The 20825-nt window shown below is 50.3% G+C and overlaps 1 protein-coding gene across 3 annotated transcripts in view; it reads right to left on the bottom strand.

Annotated features, from left to right (window-relative positions):
• Window positions 1-375: 375 nt before the first annotated feature.
• The window catches only part of NT5M (5',3'-nucleotidase, mitochondrial), a 32128-nt gene continuing 11678 nt past the window's right edge, over window positions 376-20825 (bottom strand). The window contains exons 3-5 of one of the 3 annotated variants that reach the window (XM_060647090.3): window positions 16683-16743; window positions 2586-2700; window positions 376-1204 (exon numbers count right to left, since the gene is read on the bottom strand). In XM_060647090.3, coding sequence (XP_060503073.1) covers window positions 1062-1204; window positions 2586-2700; window positions 16683-16743 — 319 coding nt within the window. In that variant the 3' untranslated portion in view covers window positions 376-1061. Of the gene's footprint in view, window positions 1205-2567; window positions 2701-11773; window positions 15187-16682; window positions 16744-20825 lie in introns of those variants that run through there. The other 2 variants (XM_060647089.3, XM_060647091.3) reach the window with 2 other exon arrangements.

Below are 20825 nucleotides of genomic sequence, written 5' to 3' on the forward strand. Positions count from 1 at the left end.
CCGAAAAGAACAAAAGTGGAGACTCTGACATCACTCCGCCCCCTCCCCACTTGGCTGCTGGGATCTCAGGGATGTGGGGTGAGAGGAGCACAGAGTGGGGGACCCTGCTCTGAACTGTGCAGGACAGGAGGGGCTGGAGACCTGGCGGCACAAGGAGGGGACCAGTCAGCATGGTGGAGGGTCTACTCAGGGGACAACTATGGCCGCCAGCTTCTCCACCTGCCCATCCCTCCTTGGTCCCACGTAGCACCTGCAGCACCCATGGCGATGGGCGGGGAGGCTCCTCAGCCCCCCTCATCAGTGTGGGGGGCAACCCCCCAAGATGTGCAGCTGGGCTCCCAGGGGCCAGACGCCGGAGGACCTCAGGGCAAGGGCTAGAGGTGGCCACTCCTTGAGTGACACGTGAACAGCATTTATTTTCCAGGCCTTCAGCAGACGTTCCAGCCTGCTGACTGTGCTGTGCCCTGAGCGGGGCCCCAGGGCCGGAGGTACAAGAAACCTCGGAGCCGTTCAAAGGCAGGATGGCGTGCGGTGCCTGGAGACGGGTGTGCCCTGGAATTCGGGGTGTCTGCTGAATCCACGGTGGGTCCCTACGGGAGCGGGGACCAGGCGGGCAGGCAGGGAAGGGGCTGCAGCTCAGAATGAGGGCTCGGGGCCCTCTCACTCCAGAAGCACCTCACTGCTGGCACCCTCGCCGATGGGCCGCAGACCCGGGAGCGGGGACTTCCCTGAGGGGTGGGGGAGGCCTGCTGGACCCTCGGCTCCTTCCAGTCTGGAGCCCCGAGCCCTGAGCAGCCCGGCCGTGGCCTGAGGTCAGCCTGTATTCCCCCGGGGGCACGTGTCTTGTCCAGGGCCCCCGGGCCAGCCCTGCCCCGAAATCAGTTTAAGGCCTGGCAGGGCTGGGGAAAGGGGGGAGACACGCAGTGGGCCCGGGACATCGGAGAGGGAGCCCCGGGCCAGAGCGCTAGCCCCCCCCCCCCCCCCACACACACACAGGCCCTGAGGTGGGAGCCCTGAGGCCAGGGGCCCTGCGGAGAAGCCCGGACGGAGCACAGTCCAGCTCAGCGGGGCCGCTTGCTGTCCAGAATGGCCTTCCAGTCGTCTGCCCACGAGTGCAGCCTGCGGCTGGGAGGCTGCAGCTGCAGGTGGCGATTGTGGCAGGCCGTGAAGAGGATGTGCTCCCAGCTGGGGGTCGGCTCGGCCCCTGTGGGCGGGAAAGCAGCACTTGAGGCCGGCTCCGGGAGGCCCGGGGCGTCCTCAGCAACAGCAGGCCTCTCTGAGACCCGGCTTCCCCCGGCTTCCCCGTCGGTCAAGTGCTGACTGCGCCAGCACCGGCTCACTGGGGGGTTGCAAGGGTTAAATGAGATGGGCCACGCGGAGGAGCACCTGGGACGGCCCCCAGGGGACCCAAAGCAAACGGTGGCTTCCGTGGTGGTGGTGGTGGTGGTGGGGGTGGTGGTGGTCGTTCTCACCACGACCGCCCTCAGAGCTGAGCCCTGCTGACGCCCTGCCCTTCCCTCCCTCGTGCTTGGCCTTCCCTCGCTGGCCAGTGCCGGCTTCGCAGCTTCCCACCTGTCGACCGTGGGTAACCTTCGATCCCTCAGGTCCACCTGTCCACACCAGCACTCTGGTGCTGATCCTGTCCCCCGGGTTACAGCCTGACTCCCCGGCTCCTCCTGCACAGGCCTCCCCCCTGCTCCCGGTGGTCGGAGACAGAAGCTGGGCGGGGCTCCGTGCCCCCCATGTGCCCTGACTCTCCTTGTGGAAGCACGTGGCTTGGGAGGTCAGGGGTGGGCACACGCATGAATCCCACCCTCTGGCCACACTGTGACCAGTGTGGAGATAGATGGGTGTGTTTCCCGAGCCAGCTCCAAAAGCCATTAGGGAAGCGATATTCTGTATTCTCCCACTGAGGTGACCAGAAGAATAGGCGTTAACTCTGAAAGCCCTGATGGCTACCAGGGGAGCCTGACCGAGTACAAAGGCAAAGCAGAGCAGTCAGGAGATAAAAGAAACCGAATTCTGACTGGTGTTTGAGTTCCTAGATTTACCGCAGCAGAAGCCTTCCTACCCGGTTAGGTGCGCTGATGAATTTCCCCTCTCCTCTCGAAGGTGGTATAAGGTTTGTTTGTTTGGAGGGAGGGAGGGAGTCACTCATCAGCAAAAGGGACAAATATAGCTCCTTCAACTAGACACATTATGCTTTTCTGTTTTCTAGCAGGTTCAGTCCACACTGCCCTTGGGGGAAAAAAACAGCTTTGTTGCTAAAAACAAATGTTTGGAGGCCGGCCTGGTCCTCATTTTACATGAGGTAAAAAGGGACTCATCCGACGAGTTACCCCAGGAGCTGAGACCTGCTTCTCCCGACTCCCAGGGGCACCCCTTCCAAGGCCAGATGCTGCCGGATGCTGAGAATAACCTTGCCTTCCCGGTAGGGGAGCATTGGAGGCTGAAGGCCTAATACACATCTGGTGATTAAGTGGGGACCACTCAGGACAGGGGCCGTGAGGCCAGCCCTGCATGCTGTCGGTCCCAGTGGCTCCCAGCTCTCCACACTTGCTCCTCACCTGAGGCAGGCCACTTGCCTGTGATGTCTGGCCGGTCATCTATGAGAAGGTCGGCAGAGACCACGGTCTTGTCTGTGGCCAGCACAATCTGATCCAGAAAGTCGGGGCCAAAGTGCTTCTCCACCCAGGCATACTGGAACACAAACAGGGAGGGGGAGAGGAAGGGGCCGTCAGGCCTGGGCACAGACACGGCTGGGGCACAGCCAGGCTTCTTCCAGGAGGAAGGGCCGCCATCAAGATGTGATGATCCCAGTGGCAGCAGAGGAAACATACTCAAGGAGATGGTGGGACTTGTCCATGTCCCCATAGCTAGAAAGTGGCAGAACCCTAGCTCAAACCCAGGCTGCCCGCACCCCAGCTCCAAGCCCGCACATGCCTGGCCTACTCAACCCAACACGCATGCTATGAAGGCCTCCTGCACCTTTTATTTTTAATGTTTATTTATTTTTGAGGGGGAGGTGCAGAGAGAGAGGGAGACAGAGGATTCGAAGCAGGCTCTGTGCTGACAGCAGGGAGCCCAGTGCAGGGCTCGAACTCATGAACCATGAGATCATGACCTGAGCCGAAGTCGGACGCTCAACCGACTGAGTCACCCAGGCGGCCTGTCATCACCCATCATCTTTTTAAAAAAAATTTTTTAATGTTTATTTATTTCTGAGAGAGAGAGCATGAGCATGAGCAGGGGAGATGGGAAAGTGGAGGTAATGGGAGTATTACCTCACGGGACTCCTTTGGGGATTAAATGGGACAATGTACGTAAAAGTCTTAGCACAGTGCCTGGCACACAGAGAGTGCTCGTACAAGGCAGCTGGACAAAGGGTGCCACTTCTGGTCTCATCTCTCCTCTCCTGTGGTTCTGATGTGTCTGAGCTGCGGGACTTAAACAAACCATTTAACCTTCTAAGACCAGTGTCTTTGCAGTGTGGTTACGATCACATTAAATCTGTGTAGGACACAGAGTAATGCCTGACACGTAGTAAGTAGTTAATAGATGTTACTTTAGTTAAACTTTGAGAGCCCTACATTATATGTGAAAAAATCTACTAGAATAAAGAAGTTTAGCAAGATGGCAGGATACTAGGTCAATACGCAAAAATCACTTGTATTTCTATACCTTTGGATATTGAAACGAAAGAAACAATACCTTTACAATAGTGCCAAAAAGAAACATGAAACGGATTGACTCTACTCTTAGAAATAGTTCAGATGGTAAATTTTTTTTTTAATTTTTTTTTAATTTTTGAGACAGAGAGAGACAGAGCATGAGCAGGGGAGGGGCAGAGAGAGGGGGAGACACAGAATCCGAAGCAGGCTCCAGGCTCCGAGCTGTCAGCACAGAGCCTGATGCGGGGCTCAAACTCACGGACTATGAAATCATGACTTGAGCCGAAGTCGTCCACTTAACCGACTGAGCCACCCAGGCGCCCCTCAGATGGTAAATTTTATGTTATGTGCACTTTACCACAATCCCCAAACATTTTTTAAAAATACTTTAAAAATAAGGACAGGCTTGGGCGCTTGGGTGGCTCAGTCAGTTAAGCGTCCGACTTCGGCTCAGGTCACGATCTCACAGTTTGTGAGTTCGAGCCCTGCGTCGGACTCTGTGCTGACAGCTCAGAGCCTGGAGCCTGCTTTGGATTCTGTGTCTCCCTCTCTCTCTGCCCCTCCCCTGCTTGTGCTCTGTCTCTGTCTCTGTCTCTCTCTCAAAAATAAATAAACATTTAAAAAATCTTAAAAAAAAATAAGGACAGACTTTATGCAAAAAAAAAAAAAAAAAAAAAAAAAAGCACAAAAACGAAAAAAGCAAAATAGGAATAAATTTAACAAAATGTGTGCAAGACCTATATGCTGAAAAAATACAAAATATTCCTGAAGGAAATTTCAAAGATCTAAAGGAATTGTCATTTTGTATGAATGACATATGTATGAATGTTCATGGCTCAGCAGATTCAATGTCATTAGCCTCCACTGATAAGATGCAATTCAATCAAATTCCCACCACGCTTTTTGTAGAAATTGACAGCTGGTTCTAAAATGTATAGAGAAATACAAAGGACTTAGAACAGCCGACAGTTTTTTAAATGAATAAAGTTGGAGAACTCACATCGTTTTCAAGAGTTACTCTAAAACTACAGTAACCAAGAGTGATATTCACATGAGGATAGACATTTAGATCAAAGAGACAGAATATATTTAAGAAACACACCCAAAGGTACCAGGGTAATTCAACAGAGGAACAGCTGGGCATCACGGGCCAAAAAAAGAAAAAAAACAAAACAAAACAAAAAACAACCCGACACACAAAAACTTTTATTTTTAACTCTTACCATATATAAAAAGTAACCTGACATGGGCCATAACCTAAATTAAAACCTAAAATTATAAACACTGCTCTTCCAAAGCCACAGTTAAGGAAAGGAAAAGACAAGCCACAGACTGGCAGAAAATATTTGTAAAATCCGCTATCTGATAAAGGACTTGCATGTAGAATATACAAAGAATTTTCACAACTCAGACGAAGACACAAACAGCCCAAGAAAAATCAGTCAAAAAATGTAAACACTTGGGGTGCCTGGGTGTCTCAGTCGGTTGAGTGTCCGACTTCGGCTCAGGTCATGATCTCACGGTCCGTGAGTTCGAGCCCCGTGTCGGGCTCTGGGCTGATGGCTCAGAGCCTGGAGCCTGCTTGGGATTCTGTGTCTCCCACTCTCTGCCCCTCCCCCCTCATGCTCTGTCTCCCATTCTCTCTGTCAAAAATAAATAAACATTAAAAAATTTTTTTTTAAATGTAGACACTTTATCAAAGAAGGTATATAGAGGTCAAATAAGCACAGAAGAGATGCTCAACATCGTTAGTCATTAGGGAAACACAGATCCAAACTGCAGAGACAGATAACTAGGAACCTACTAAAACAGCTGAAATTTAAAAATATTGAGGGGTGCCTGGGTGGCTCGGTCGGTTAAGCCTCTGACCCTTGGTTTTGGCTCAGGTCATGATCTCATGGTTTGTGGGTTCGAGCCCCACATTGGGCTCTGTGCTGACAGCACAGAGCCTGCTTGGGATTCTCTCTCTCCCTCTCTACCTGCCCCTCCCCGGCTCATGTGCATGTTCTTTAAATAAATAAGTAAACACACAAACAAACTTTAAAGAAGTGAAACACACACCCACCATACAACCCAGCCAATCCTACTCTCGGTATCTGCCCTGGAGAAATGAAAGCATATGTCCACCCAAAGATGTGCACATGAATGTTTACAGGAAATTTATTCACAACGGCCAAAAGCTAGGAATATCCCAAATGTCCATCAACTGGCACATGGATAAACAAATGACGATCCAGCCATAGAGCAGAAATATGTTCAGCAACAGACAGGAATAAAGTCCCGATGCATGCAACAGCATCAGTGAATCTCAGAAGTATTATGCCTTTACTTTTTTTAAATGTTTATTTTTGTTTTTGAGAGAGAGAGAGAGAGAGAGAGACAAAGTGTGAGTGGGGGAGGGGCAGAGAGCGAGGGAGACACAGAATCCCAAGCAGGCTCCAGCCTCCGAGCTGTTAACACAGAACCCGACGCGCGGCTCAAACTCAAAAACCTCAAGATCATGACCTGAGCCGAAGTCGGATGCTTAACCGGCTGAGCCACCCAGGCGCCCCTCAAAAGTATTATGCCTTCAAATGAAAGCCAGACACAAACTGTATGAGTCCCTACTATACGACTTTCCATAAAAGGCAAAACTGTAGGAATGAACACATCGGTAGTTCACTCCTACCAACAATACCCAGAGAGGGACAGGGCAGGGAAAAGGGACTGACTGAAAGGGACACAAAGACACACTATTTTTGTTTTTAATTTATTTTTTTAGAGCACTTTTAGGTTCACGGCAAAATTGAGCACAAAGTACAGAGAGTTCCCATATAATTCCTGTCCCCATATATGCACAACTTCCCCCATTATTCACATCCTGCAACAGAGGGGGGCATTTGTTATATTCAGTGAACCTATGTTGACACATCGCTATCACCCAAAGTCCATATTTTATGTGAGGGTTCCCTCTTGGTGTTGTACATTGTATGGACTTGGACAGATATATAATGACCTGTATCTGCCAAGAATAATTTCACTGCCTGAAAATCTGCTCTCCATCTATTCATCCCTCCCTCCCCACTGATCTTTTTACTGCTCCCATAACTGTGCCTTTTCCAGAATGTCATATAATTGGAATCCTCTGCTGTTTTGGCTTCTTCAGATTGGCTTCTTTCACTCGTAACATGCATTTAGGTTCCTCCATGTCTTTTCATGGCTTGACGGTTCATTTCTTTTCAGGGCTGAAACTATTTCATTGCCTGGGTGTACCGTTAGCTTATTATCCATTCACCTACTGTAGGATATCTTGGTGGCTTCCAAGTTTTGGCTATCACGGATAAGGCTTCTATACACATCTGCACACAGGTGTTTCCGTGGACTTAGGTTTTTAACTTGTTTAGACAAATACCATAGAGTGTGATTAGTGGATCATACAGTGAGAGTGTGTTTACTTGTGTAAGGATGTGCCCAACTGTGTTCTCCAAGTGGCTGCCCCATTTTGTATTCCCACCAGCAATGAACGAGAGCTGCTGCTGTTCCACATCTCCTCCTGCATTTGGTGTTGTCAGCGTCCTGGATTTTGGCCATTCTAACAGGTGCATAGTAGCATCTCACTGTTGTTTTAATGTGTGGTTCCCTAATGGCAAAGGATATTGAGCGCACTTTCATGTGCTTATTTGCTGAGTGTAAATCCTCTTTGATGTGGTGTCTGTTTAGGTCTTAAAACCATTTTTTAAAGTTTTCTTTTTTTAAAAAAATGTTTATTTATCTTGAGAGAGAGAGAGCGTGGTAGTGGGGGAGAGGAGCGCAGAGAGGGGGACAGAAAATTCCAAGCAGGCTCCACACGCAGCACAGAGTCAGATGCGGGGCTCGATCCCACAACCCTGGGATCATGACCTGAGCTGAAATCAAGAGTCAGATGCTTAACCGACTGAGCCACCCAGGTGCCCCAAGACCATTTTTTAATCAGGCTACCCACTTGCTTGTTGTTGAGTTTTCAGAATGCTTTATGTATCTTAGAGAACAGTCCCGTATCACTTATGTCTTTTGCAAATATTTTCTCTCAGTCTGTGGCCTGTCTTCTCATTCTCTTGACAATATCTTTCGCAGAGCAGAAGTTTTTCATTTTAACGAAGCTCAGCTTAACCCACCATTTCTTTCATGAATCGTTCCTTCGGTGTTGTATTTAAAAAGTCCGAGGCTGTATTTAAAAAGACCTAGCCAAGGTCGTCTAGACTGTCTCCTAGGTTATTTATATTCCAAGAGTTTTGCAGATTTAAATTCTACATTTAGAGCTCTAATCCATTCTGATTTCTGTGAAGGGTGTAAAGTCTATCTACAGCTTTCTTCCCCCTGTGGATGTCCAGTTGTTCCCGCACCATTTGCTGAAACGTCTACCTTTGCAGCACAGTACTGCCTTTGCTGTTTTGACAAAAATCAGTTGGCTACATTCATGGCAGTCTATTTCTGGGCTCTCCGTTCTGTTCCACTGATCTATGTGTCTCTCCTCCCATCAATACCATTTTGTCTCAATTCCCGTATCTTTATAGTAAGTCTTTAAAATTTTTTTTTAACGTGTATTCATTTTTGATGAGTGAGAGAGACAGAGCGGGAGTAGGGGAGGGGCAGAGAGAGAGGGAGACACAGGATCCAAAGCAGGCTCCAGGCTCTGAGCTGTCAGCACAGAGCCTGACGCGGGGCTCGAACTCAGGAACTGTGAGATCATGACCTGAGCCGAGGTCAGACACTTAACCCACGGAGCCACCCAGGAGCCCCCCCTTTAAAAAAAATTTTTTTTAAACATTAGCTTTTTAAATTTTATTTGTTTGCACTAAAACAAACAGTTCATCCATTTCTCCCATCCCCCACCTCTTACAACCACTGACCTGCTTTCTGCATTTATGAGCTTGGGTTGTTTTGTTTGTTTGTTTGTTTGTTTGTTTTCAGATTCCACATATAAGACAGATCATACAGTATTTGTTTCTGTCTGACTTATTTCTCTCAGCATAATGCCCCCAAGGTCCATCCATGTTGTCACAAATGGCAAGATTTTCTATGACTGAGTCATTTCATTGTGTATAATAACTAAATTTCTTTATCCATTCATCCATCAACGGACACTTAGGTTGTTTCCACATCTCGGCTATTGTAAATAATACTGCAACGAACAAAGGGGTGCATGTATCTTTTCAAATTACTGTTTTTGTTTTCTCTGAATAAATACCCAGAAGTAAAATTGCAGGATCATTTGGTAGTTTTGTTTTTCATCTCTTGAGGAATCTTCACTCTGTTTTCCTGAGTGGTTGTACCAATTTGCATTCCCACCAACTGTGCACAAGGGCTCCCTTTTCTCTACATTTCTCGCCAACACTTACTATTGCTGGTCTTTTTGGCAACAGCCAATCTAGCAGGTGTGAGATGACACCTCATTGCGGTTTTGATTTGCATTCCCCTGATAATTAATCATGTTGAGCATCTTGGCACGTACCTGTTGGCCATGTGTGTATCTTCTTTGGAAAATGCCTATTCAGATCTTTTGCCCATTTTTTAATCAGATTGTTTGGCTTGGGGGTCATTTTTTCTTATGGAGTTGTAGGAATTCTTTATATATTTTAGATATCATTTTTGCAATTATTTTCTTTCATTCAGGAGGTTGCCTTTTCATTTTGTTGATGGTTTCCTTTGTTGTGCAGAAGCTTTTTAGTTTGATGTAGTTATCACTTGTTTATTTTTGCTTTTGTTGCCTTTGTCTTGGTGCCAGATTCAAATCACTGCCAAGATGTATGTCAAGGGGTTAACCGCCTATTTTTCTTCTGTTTTAAGGTTTCAAGTCATACATTATGGTCTTTAATCCATTTTGAGTTAATTTTTGTGTGTGCTGTAAGACAGTGGTCTAGTTTCATTCCTTTGCACGTGGCTGTCCAACTTTCCCACCATTTCTTGGAGGCTGTCCTTTCTCCATTATCTATCCTTGACTCCTTTGTCCTAAATTAATTGACCACACATGCATGGGTTTATTTCTGGGCTCTTTATTCTGTTTCATTGATCTAGGTGTCAGTTTTATGTCAAGACTATACTGTTTTGATTACTATAGCTTTGCAATATCGCTTGAAATCAGGGAGCGTGACACTTCCAGCTTTGTTCTTCTTTTTCAAGAGTGCCGTGGCTATTGGGGTCATTTGTGGCTCCAAATTTTTGGATTGTTTGTTCTAGTTCTGTGGAAAAAAAACCAATGGTTTTTTTTTATAGCAATTGTACTGAATCTGTAGATTATTTTTGGATAGTATGAATATATATTTTTTAAGTTCATTTATTTTGAGAGAGATAGCATGAGTGGGGAAGGGGCAGAGAGAGAAGGAGAGAGAATGCCAAGTAGGCCCCACACTGCCAGCACAGAGCCTGCTGTAGGGCTCGAACACACAAAACCATGAGATCATGACCTAAAGGCCCAAACCAAGAGTCAGACGCTTAACCAACTGAGCCACCCAGCGCCCCTGGATAATATGAAAATTTTTTAAATATGAATTCTTCCAATTCATGAGTACAAAATATCTTGACATTTATTTGTATCTTCTTCAATTTCTTTCATTAAGGTCTTATAGTTTTTAATATACAGGTCTTTCACCTCCTTGGATAAATTTATTCCAAGGTATTTTATTATTTTTGATGCAATTATGAATGAAATTTTCTTAATTTCTCTGACAGTTCATTATTAATGTAAAGAAATACAACAGACTTTTGTGTAGGATTTTGTATCCTGTAACTTTACTAAATTTGTTTATTAGTTCCAACAGTTTTTTGGTGGAGTCTTTAAGGTTTTCTATATGTAATATCATGTCATCTACAAACAGTGACAGTTTTACTTCTTCCTTTCCAATTTTTTTTTCTTGCCTAATTGCTGTGGCTAGGACATCCAATATTATGTTGAATAAAAATCCTGTCTTGTTCCTGCTCTTAGAGGAAAAGCTTTCAGCTGTTCACCATTGAGTAGAATATTTGCCATGAATTTGCCATAATGACCTTTATTATGTTGAAGTACATTCCCTCTATATCTGCTTTGTTGAGAGTTTTTATTAAAATGGATATTGAATTTTGTCAAATGCTTTTCTGCATCTGGTGGGACGATCATATAATTTTTATCTATTTTGTTAATGTAGCACATCACTTAGTTGATTTGCATACGTTGAGCCATCCTTACACTCCTGGAACAAATCCCACTTGATCATGGCATATGATCCTTTAAATGTATTGTTGAAATCAGTTTGCTAGTATTTTATCGAGGAATTCTGCATCTGTATTAATCAGGGATATTGACCTCAAATTTTCTTTTGTGTGGTATTCTTGTCTGGTTTTGGGATCAGGGTAATGCTGGTCTCATAAATGTGTTTCAGAGTCCCTCCACTCCCCTTCCATTTTGGGGAAGAATCTGAGAAGGGTTGGGATTAATTTTTCTTTGAATGTCCGGCAAGATTCACCAGTGAAGTCGTCTGGTCATGGACATTTGTTCACTGGCAGGTTTTTGGTTACTGACTCATTCTCCTTGGTAGTAACTGAGCTGTTTGGATTTTCTATTTCATCGCGATTTAGTCTTGGAAGGTTGTGTTTCTCAGAATCTATCCATTTCTTCTACTGTTGTCCAATTTGCTGGCATATAATTATTCTTAGTGGTCTCTTATCCTTTGTATTTCTGTGGTATCAGTTGTGACAACTCTTTCATTTCTGGTTTTATTTGAGACCTCTCTTTTTTCTAGCACATTATTTTCTGTATTGTAAAAGGCTGTGTCCTTTTTATTTTGCTTCACAGTCATTTTTATATATAATTTACATACCATAAAATTCAGCAATTTTGAGTATACATTTCAGTGGGTTTGCTTTAGTAATCCACTATGTTGTGTGACCATTGCCCATGTAATTCCAGAATGTTTCCGTCATCCTCCCAAAAAAACCCTACGCCAATTACCATGAACAGCCAATTTTTTTATAAATAGTAGTTGGGGCCAAAACATAACATGAGCCCCAGTTTGAGACTCCTAGGTAGCACAAGAGGTGGGAGGTACCACCAGAGAAAGTTCCTGAAATGTTGGCAGTATGACTCTCACTGCTCCTAAAAGAAATTATGGTTTATTTTGGCGGCAAACGATGTGCTTTTAGTGTAAGTCTTACAGGAGGTTTAAGTTCTGGGAGCAGTTGGACAATTTTGGTGTGAAATATGTGAAGAAATTTCATTCATTACCTTCTGAAGTTCAAAACTCGGCCGACATTTTTTATTTGAGTTCAAGTGAAGAGGCTCACTTATGGGGTGGAAATGTTTAACATTTATTCTTAAAATCAAACACAGAATCTAGCAGACATATCATCTGGAGACCAGACTTCAAATGAAAAGCACATGTCCCATTGTTACGTCCAAGCATCTCACTTAATCCCACTTGTGATCGGAATACGGAAAAGTAACAGTAAAAAATCACGCTTGAGCATGAAGCATTTACTGTAGATTGTTTTTAAATCTCTTCGGGGGGAAAAAAAACCCTAGTAATATCGTGCTAAGTTCTGAATCAGGTGGAATTAGAAAAGGGGGTCAGGATAGCACAGGTACAGAGCACAGGCCCTGGAGTCAGACTGCCCAAACCTGACTCGCCATTTCTCGCTGCTGACCTTGGGCAGGTGACTTAACCTCTCTGTGCCTCAGTTCCCTCATCTGTAGAATGGGGATAATAACAATACCTACTTCAAAAGGCTATTATGAAGGTTAATGGGTCATTGCAGGTGAAGCCCTTGCCTGCATGTACATCTGGGTGTAAAATGTCAGCACGGTCGAGCCAGAAAGAAGGTTCTGGTTCTGATAACCTGAATGGTACCTAATTCTGACACCCTAAGTATGATAAAGAAGCTGACCTCTTAGCAATTGGGTTTCCTTCCTTTGATTGGGTCTCGAGGGGAATCAACTAAGGAGAAAAACTCCCACTTCTGCTGCCAAAGGCTGATGCTGTCCTGGGGGCAGGCGCGGAGGGAAAAACTCTGTGAGAGGTCCAGGTCGTGGGCACCCACCGGGGCTGCCATGAGGGCAAAACATCCATCCTCAGTTGACGTCCTGAGACAGGACATCACTCCACCGCAGGCACCAGCGGAAGAATCAGCAGCAGCCGCCTGCCCCCAGCCTCAGCTGGCCAAGGACAGAGGGTCTGTGTACTAGGGATGGGAGGGCACACGGATGGTGGGAGGGGAGGTGGCTACAGCTACTTTCAACTCTTCGCAAGACACAGTCAGTCCGCCTTCCCCTCTGGCTTCCGGTGGGGGCGGGGTGGGGGGGGGGAGGAGGTGACAATGTAGCTCAACGGTGACAGAGGGCTGGGAGATGAGCTTGCACCCCAGCCGGATCCCAAGCCCACATCCCAGCCAGGCCCCAAGGCCACCAGCCAACACAACTCACCCAAAGTTCCTCAAACATACCCCGCATTTTCCTGTCTTCATGTCTTTGTTCAGTACTCCACTCCCTCCACTGACCGACCCTCTGTGGCCCGGCCTGGCCCCTGCCTGACGCCAGCACAGCGTCAACGGTGTGACCCTCCCTCCCTGTAGTGTGGGTCATGGTAGACCCTCCTTGTGGGAGCCAGGAATTCTATCTCCTGGAATCCATCCTGTGGACACAATCATATGAAGATTTATTTACAAGATGACTTTGGCTATTAGCAATCATGTTTTTCCAAGAATACTTGGTGACAGAACAAAGGCTAAAACTACATTAAGTGCAAAGAGGATGCTAAACCACAGGAGGTTTAAGTTTTGTTAAAATACATGTATTGTATCTAATATGCATCAAAGAGAGGGCGCCTGGGTGGCTCAGTTGGTTAAGCATTTGACCTCGGCTCAGGTCATGATCTCACGGTTTGTGGGTTCGAGCCCCACGTCAGGCTCTGTGCTGACAGCTGGGAGCCTGGAGCCTGTTTTGGATTCTGTGTCTCCCTCTCTCTGCCCCTCCCCTGCTCTCGCTCTCTCTCTCTCTCTCTCTCAAAAATAAACACAAAAAAATTAATACGCATCAAAGAGAAACTAGAAAGAAACACCTCAAAATATTAATAGTGTTTTCATCACAGGTAGCAGTTTTATAGCCAGGGTTTTGTTATTTTTTCCCTTTGTTTGGTCAGGGCATCCACTGCCCACTATTACTGAGCCCCTTCCTCTGATAACAGCACCTCGCTTTTTCTCTTCAAAGGCCCCTGGCCTTGATGGGATGTCAGTCAGGATGCCCACCGTCCCCTGACCAAGGGCGGGGAGCGTGACCTGAGCTCAGCCGGTAAGCCTCCCTCCTGGGAACGTGAATCTTGGGCAAACACACCCACGGACGGAGAACGAATGGGGCTGTGGTCTTTGCGGGCACAAGTGCTTGGAGAGACCCCCTGCTGGCTCTGGCTCCCCAGCGGCTTGTCGACGGGCTGCTCCTTCAGATCCTCCGGTGGTTCTCTGAGCAAAGCAACAGCCTCCTAAAAGGCCCTATTTTTCTTCAAGTTAGCGGGACACCGTTGATGTCGCTTGCAACGAAGGAGTCCCAAGTGGTATCTGTGTTCACCGGACTCTGAGCCCTCCGCAGTGCGCAGGCGCTGCGGGTGGGAGCGGCTAAGGGCGCGGGCTCTGGGACGCGTGGCTCTGGACCAGGCCCCGCTGCCCGTACGATCACCAGGCTCAGGGACAAGCTGCCTCGCCTCTCTCAGCCTCCCTCTTCGTCCCTCACATCAGAGGAGCACCCTGTTTCACAGGGAGCTGCCGTACGGATAATAAAAGTACAGTGCCTGGCATAGCTAAGGCATCAGATCAACGGCAAACATCGTTACTAGAAGATGTTTGATGCGCGCCTGTTGAATCTATGCATCCGACAACAAACACTGAGCGCTGTCAGCGTGCCAGGCACTGGGACCAAAAGTAAGCAAGACAGACACAGTCGCTGCCCTCATGGGGCTTGCAGTCTAACGGGGAGACAGATCACAAGACACGGACGAAGACGTAAACCCCTTGCAAGTGTTTATACAGGAAACAAGGGGCTGAGGGACAGAACAGCAAGGCAGGGAAAGAACAAACTTTCAGATACGGGCAGGAAACGGGGTTGGGGGGCGGCTGAGTGAGGCCTCAGGGAGGAGGAAGAACCAGGCACGCAGACGGCCCAGCACGTTTAAGGGCACGAGCCAAGAACACCGGGCCTGCTCGAGAAATAGGAACACGGAGCATCCATTGAGAACGGAGGATCAGGAACTCAGGATGGCGGGAGAGACGGCTTGGGGGGCCTTGCGGGTTATGATGAGGAGTTTGTGTGTGTGCGTGCGTGTATTTTAAAATTCCATTTTAAGTGCGCTGGAAAACTACTGAAAGGTTTTACAGCGTGGGACTCACATGATCTACTTTGTAGAACCGTGTGGAACTGAAACGAGCAGGCAGTACAGACGGCTCTTTTGGTGGTTCTGGGAAGAGAAGCTAAGGTGGTGTGACGGAGAGAGAAGCAGGCGGATGCCAGGAGCCCGAACAGGAAATACAACTTGCTGATGCCCTGGGCGTGGGGGGTAAGAAGGGCATCACCAAGATGGCTCTGTGGCTCTCAGACTCAGAGGCTGGTGGACGATGCCAGTTTACTGAGAGGGACAGACAAACATGAAATGGGGGCATCAGGAGCCCGGGGGCATCAGGTTTGAGTTATCCAGAGCTCAGAGGGCGGTCTTGGGCTGAAGCCATAAGGTGGGAGGGTGGGCACCAAGATGGCGCTTGAGTCCACAGGAACGCAGGAATGGCTGCCATTTTCTCAGTCTTACTCCACTAAGCACCAGGCGATCACCCTGACCACCCACTACAAGCACAGTTGAAATAGTTACTCTGGCCCAGTGACTCACCCCTGCGGGGGCACCTGGTGGACTTGTTAAAACACACTGGGCCGCTCCCAGAGCTTCCGACTCGGAAGGTCACAGGGAGGGCTGGAAAACGTCCACTTCTACCAAACGTCTGGGGGATGCAGATCCCGCCGGTCTGGGGACCTGACTTCGGATCATTGCTCTGCTAGAAGCAGCGGGCCAGGCCTTCAGTCCTAACTCCACTCTTACTGATGGCCGGTCCTTAGCTCCCCTGAGTTTAGCGCAACTCATGTTAAAAGTCAGAGGGTAACCAGGGAATGGGTGAGGAGCACGGAATGCAATGGTGACGGCCAAGTGCCTCGCCTAATGCCACCGTTCCCTGCTCAGCAAGGGTGAGTTCCCATTGCACTTAACGCACACCCAAGGCACTCAATGTCGTGCGGACTGTGTATGTTTGGTTCCTAACACGGAGTTGGAGAGAGGAGAGACTGTGTGAGACACTTGAGAAAATTCCATGCCGAGCAATCCCCCTGAGTGGGGGGGGGGATGGGGGGGGTGGGCGGTGTTCTGGGCGCCCAGTCCCGCCTTCCTGGACTTGGGAGGCTGCCCCCGCTTCCCGTGAACCCACCTGTGGTAGGAGTGCCCACCTCCCGGGCAACACACCTTTCCTGTGGGTTTGGTACCACAGGTTCTCAATTTCCAGAAAAGCCCCAGCATTACGTCATTCTAGTTCTTTCCAATAAAGATGACATGAGCAAGACGCCATGTAACCGCCTCACCTTTGTAAGACTTTTGTGTGAACAGAGTCAGGCGCCCCAGTATTTGGGTGGGGGTTGCCTCCACGGCCTCCCCTGGCACGTTTCTCTCGTCTCACCCTTCACAAATGATGCTTCCCTAACATGGGGGTGGTCAGCCTCCCCAGAGAACCTGGCACCCTCCCCAGGGTCCACGCAGAGAACGTGCTGGAATTTCAGACTGGTGCTAGAGAAGATCTTTGGGAGAGGAGATGCTGGCACGGACAGGAGGGACGGATGGGAGAAGAGGCAGACACGAGGCCACCCGAGCTCCCGAAGGCGGTGCGGTGAGGGCCGTGCCTTCCCCCGGGGGGTACTGAGTGCCAGCACCCCTTACCCATGGCACCATGGGGTAAAGGTGAGAAGAGGCAAAGCACCAGGCCCTCCAAGCAAGCTGCACATCTTACCTTCTCGTAGGGACAGTACTTGTACATCTTGATGGGGCTCGTGCAGATGAAGACATCAGTGCTGCGACAAGAGGAAGGAGAGTCAGCCTGAGCACCCACGTCTCCGCGGCCTTCGTCACCCCCACTCTCCTGCTCTGCGGGCGTCAGGCCCTCACGGGTCTGCACCCGTCACCTGGAACCGGAAAACCCACTGCCCTGCATTGCTGTCCAAGCCAGAGACATCTGCTCTGTCCCACAGCCCTGAACAGCCACGTGCGACATCACCTCTGGCCCTGCGACCAGCTCGGGGACGGGCATCCCACGGACGGCACTTCTGCGTGTGGCCGGAGCCAGTTAGCTGGCGAATCTCTCGCCCTCTCGGGGATCTGAATGGGGAGATGCCGCGAGGAGGAAGCATGAGCGACGAGAGGCCTTAAAAGGATGCAGAGCAAGTTACCTGAGGGAGAATCAGGGCCTCATGCCATGCAAAGGAAAGAACCCTGTGAGGGAGGAGCCTTCCGAGGGAGTGTGCCCGCCAAGCCCTCCGTCGGAGGTGACAGAGAGCAGCGGCCCCATCCTCTGGGTCAGGCTAAGCGGCCGTACGATGGCAGGGAGGCCCCTCAAGACGGGTGCGGACTCTGCTGAGGAACACCGCCACCCCACCATCTGGCTCTGCTCTGGTGACAGTGGGGAACTGACAGGAAGGGCCTCGTCCCCACAGCCCAGGGGCCCCGACACAGCCATCTGGTCCCAAACAGCCACATAAAGCCGGCATCGAACGAGCCTGGGAAGACTAGGTTTCCTGGCTCCTTTTCTCTTTGGCAAATTAGTCCCCCGAGAGTCCGACCGACGTCAGACTGCCAGGTCCCCAGGCAAGAATGCCTGTGCCGTCCAGCGACCCCCGAAGCTCGGCTCTCGTGGCGCTGCCCCTGCCACCCTCACTGTCCCCGCCCGCGTGCAGGGTCTGTCCCGTCGTAGGCACTCAGCCTCTCCTCGAGGTGCGCTCTCACCCCCTGCCCGCACTGAAACCTGGCCTCCCACGAGGAACCTGCCTCCCCTGCGTGCCTTGCAGTGAAAGCTGTTTTTCCCTCACACCCCACGTGGTTCAGAGACACAAGATGAGGAGGCTCTTCCTCGCTTCCAGACCTTTCCTCCTGTTAGAGTGGATGGTCGGTCAGGTTCTAACAGGAGGCCTAGAGGCCAGCAGAGAGGAAGTCCCGGTCAACTGTGAGGAAAAGTCACAGGCGCCGTCCAGGCAGCACCCCGAAACAAAACCCCGAGAAACCGGATCAAACCAGACAGGCCCAAGATGGCTGACAGAGTATCACTAAAATCTCCTCCCTAAGGGAGCCTTGACAGGACCCCCCCACCCCCACCCCCGACCAAATCAGGAAGAAAAAGCGAGTAACCCACGGTCCTGGAAGGGACCGCCCCCTGCTTCCAAGAAATCCCCGACTCAGGGAATGACTATTCCACCCTGCTGCTAACACCTGCCGGTGAAAGACAGAGACTCAAACCCCGGTGGGCACAGCTCTCTCTTGAGCTCGCCGGGCCTCAGCCCTCGAGAGTGTACTTCTGCTTTAATACACCTCCTGGCCTGTACTGCTCATCCGTTGCGTTGTGTCTGTCCTTGAAATCTTTCAGGAGACCAAGAGCCTCCTGTGACACCTTTGCACAGGCTGGGCCGAGGCCTCGGGGCCCCGGGCCTCCCCCGTCCCGTCCGCACAGCAACACTCCTTCAAAATCCCTGACTCGGTGAAGCCTGTGCCCGACGGCCCCACGCCTGCTGCCCTTCCCAGCTGCCGTCACCTGCCACCTGCCCAGGGGCCGTCCCTCATCCCCCCCACCGCCCGAGGGCTCACCGACGTGCCTCCATCCCGCCCCATCAGCCTCCTCAGTGGCCACAACGTGGACACGCGCACTGTGCACACACAGTGGACCCAACCCCACCTCCCAGGTCCAGCCTGCACGCCTCCAAAATCCTCCTCTGCCCCACCTCCGACACCCTTCCCACGGCCACACCTGGATTGTGTCCTCACTCTGCCCGCCACCTGCTGTCCTCCTGGCGGAGGCATCTTCACTCAATGGCAAGACAACAACCCCGAGGCTCAGCACGCTTCTGTCATCCCTGGCCACCGCCCTCCCTCAGGTCCCTGTGGCCCCCCTGCCATCTCCCCGCTCGTCCTTCTCTCCCTCCACCAAGGCCCTGAAAGAACCCACCTCTCCGGCTTCTACCTGCACCCAAGGAACCCAATGTTGCACATGATCAGTTTGGCCGTTTTAACCTTAAATTCATGACCACAACCCCAAGGCAGTGGTGCAGGAGCCCGGCAGCCTTTCCCCGCGAGGCCCCGCCGTGTGCTCGTGTTTCCGCTCCCCAGGACAGCCATGGCAGCACCCTCCTTTCCTCAGACTTCTCGGCCGCGAGACCCCGTCTTCCCATCGTGGATTCTAGAAATGTGCCTGTGCCTGAACTTCCTTCTCTCGCTCAACGGCACGGGAGGAACAGGCCTGCCTCCCTCCCTCCTCTCAAGGCAAGCCCTTCATTGGTGTCCTGGATTCCATCCCTTTATCTTTGCAAGGAGATACTTGCAGGGGCGACACTTCGCAGGGGCCCTGCGACACCCCCTTTCCCTGTGCTCCTCTTCCATACAACTCCTTCGAGCGTGTTCTGTTCTCTCCCGTCTTGTAACCTACATATACACACACACGACCTTGACCTCACACCCACCCCTGTGACCTCCCATCTCTCTGACCCAATACATCTGGCAGGCGGCCTGCACTTGGTGACCCCACTTCCTCACCTCCGGTGCCTGTTTCAACCCACCCAGCCTGGAGCCCACCCCCTCTGCTCCACGGGAAGTGCCTGTTGTCACCAAGGACCCGCATGTCACCATACCCCACGCACACCCCACTCTCCTCTTGCTCACCAGCACCCGAGCGGCCGTGCCCTCCTCTGTGACAGCTCCTGCATTGGCACGCCTGCCCCTCGCCGGCCGCCCCAGCATAATCTCCCAGCCTCTCTGTTGGTTCTGACCCTCAGGGGCTCTTTGCCTACACTCCCTGCTCAGTGACGTCACCCAAGGCTTTACACGCCATCTTTATGCTGGTGCCCCCCCACTTTAACTTCACAGTCCAGCCCTCTCCCCCGCGTGCCAGGCTCGCATGCATCCCTAATGGTCTACTGAGTGTTTCCATGTGGACATCTCGTCAGCATCGCAGACTCGGTTTTTCCAAAACGGAACATGTGGTCCTCCCCGCTCCCCAGACCTGTTCCTTCCCTAGTTAATGGCACTATTATATTCATCTAGCTGCTCAAGAAAAAAATGAAAAATCATGCCTTTTCCTACCCTTCGCCCAGCTCCAATATCCATCCCCAGACCTATGGGGTCTACCTCCAACGCGTGTTTCATTCCACCGACTTCCCTCCATGGTCCTCACCCCAGTCCCAAGCCCCGCCATCGCTTACTGAGTTACCACAACCACCTCTGATGGTTCCTCAGTTTCCAATTCTGCCCCTGCCAAGCCTTCCTACCCCCATGCCCCGGCCAAGCATCCAGACTGACCTTCCCCCCCCCCCCCCCGAGGGAGACTGTGAGCAGGGGAGGGGGCAGAGGGACAGAGACAGAATCTGAAGCAGGATCCAGTCAGCACAGAGCCCAACGCAGGGCTCAATCCCATGACCCTGGGATCATGACTTGAGTCAAAATCAAGAGTTGGACGCTTACCCCACTGAGCCATCCAGGTGCCCCCACAGTTAACATTTTGAGGAAACGTTTTCTCTAGCGTTTTCCACAGCAGCTGCACGCCTTTACAATCCGACCAGCAGTGATAAGGGTTCCAAATTCTCCACATCCTCGGCCACGCTTATGATTGTCCTGTTTTTTTTATTATTACGGTCATTCTTGTGGGTACGAAGTGGTATCTCATTACGGTTTTGATTTGCATTTTCCTACAGACGAATGATGTCGGGGCCAATTTTCATGCCCTCGTTGGCCATTTGCATATCTTCTTTGGAAAATTGCCTGTCCAAACTTAGCGCCCCAAGCCCATGGTTTTAAAATCTAAGTTAAATCCCATCATTGTCTCTTCGACCTGCTCCTCTGCCAGTGTGCCGTCCCTCCCACTCACACCATGCTCCCTGAATTCTAGCCACACTGGTCT

The sequence above is a fragment of the Panthera onca genome, chromosome E1 (assembly GCF_046562875.1).
Source record: "Panthera onca isolate mPanOnc1 chromosome E1, mPanOnc1 haplotype 2, whole genome shotgun sequence".
Taxonomy (NCBI): domain Eukaryota; kingdom Metazoa; phylum Chordata; class Mammalia; order Carnivora; family Felidae; genus Panthera; species Panthera onca.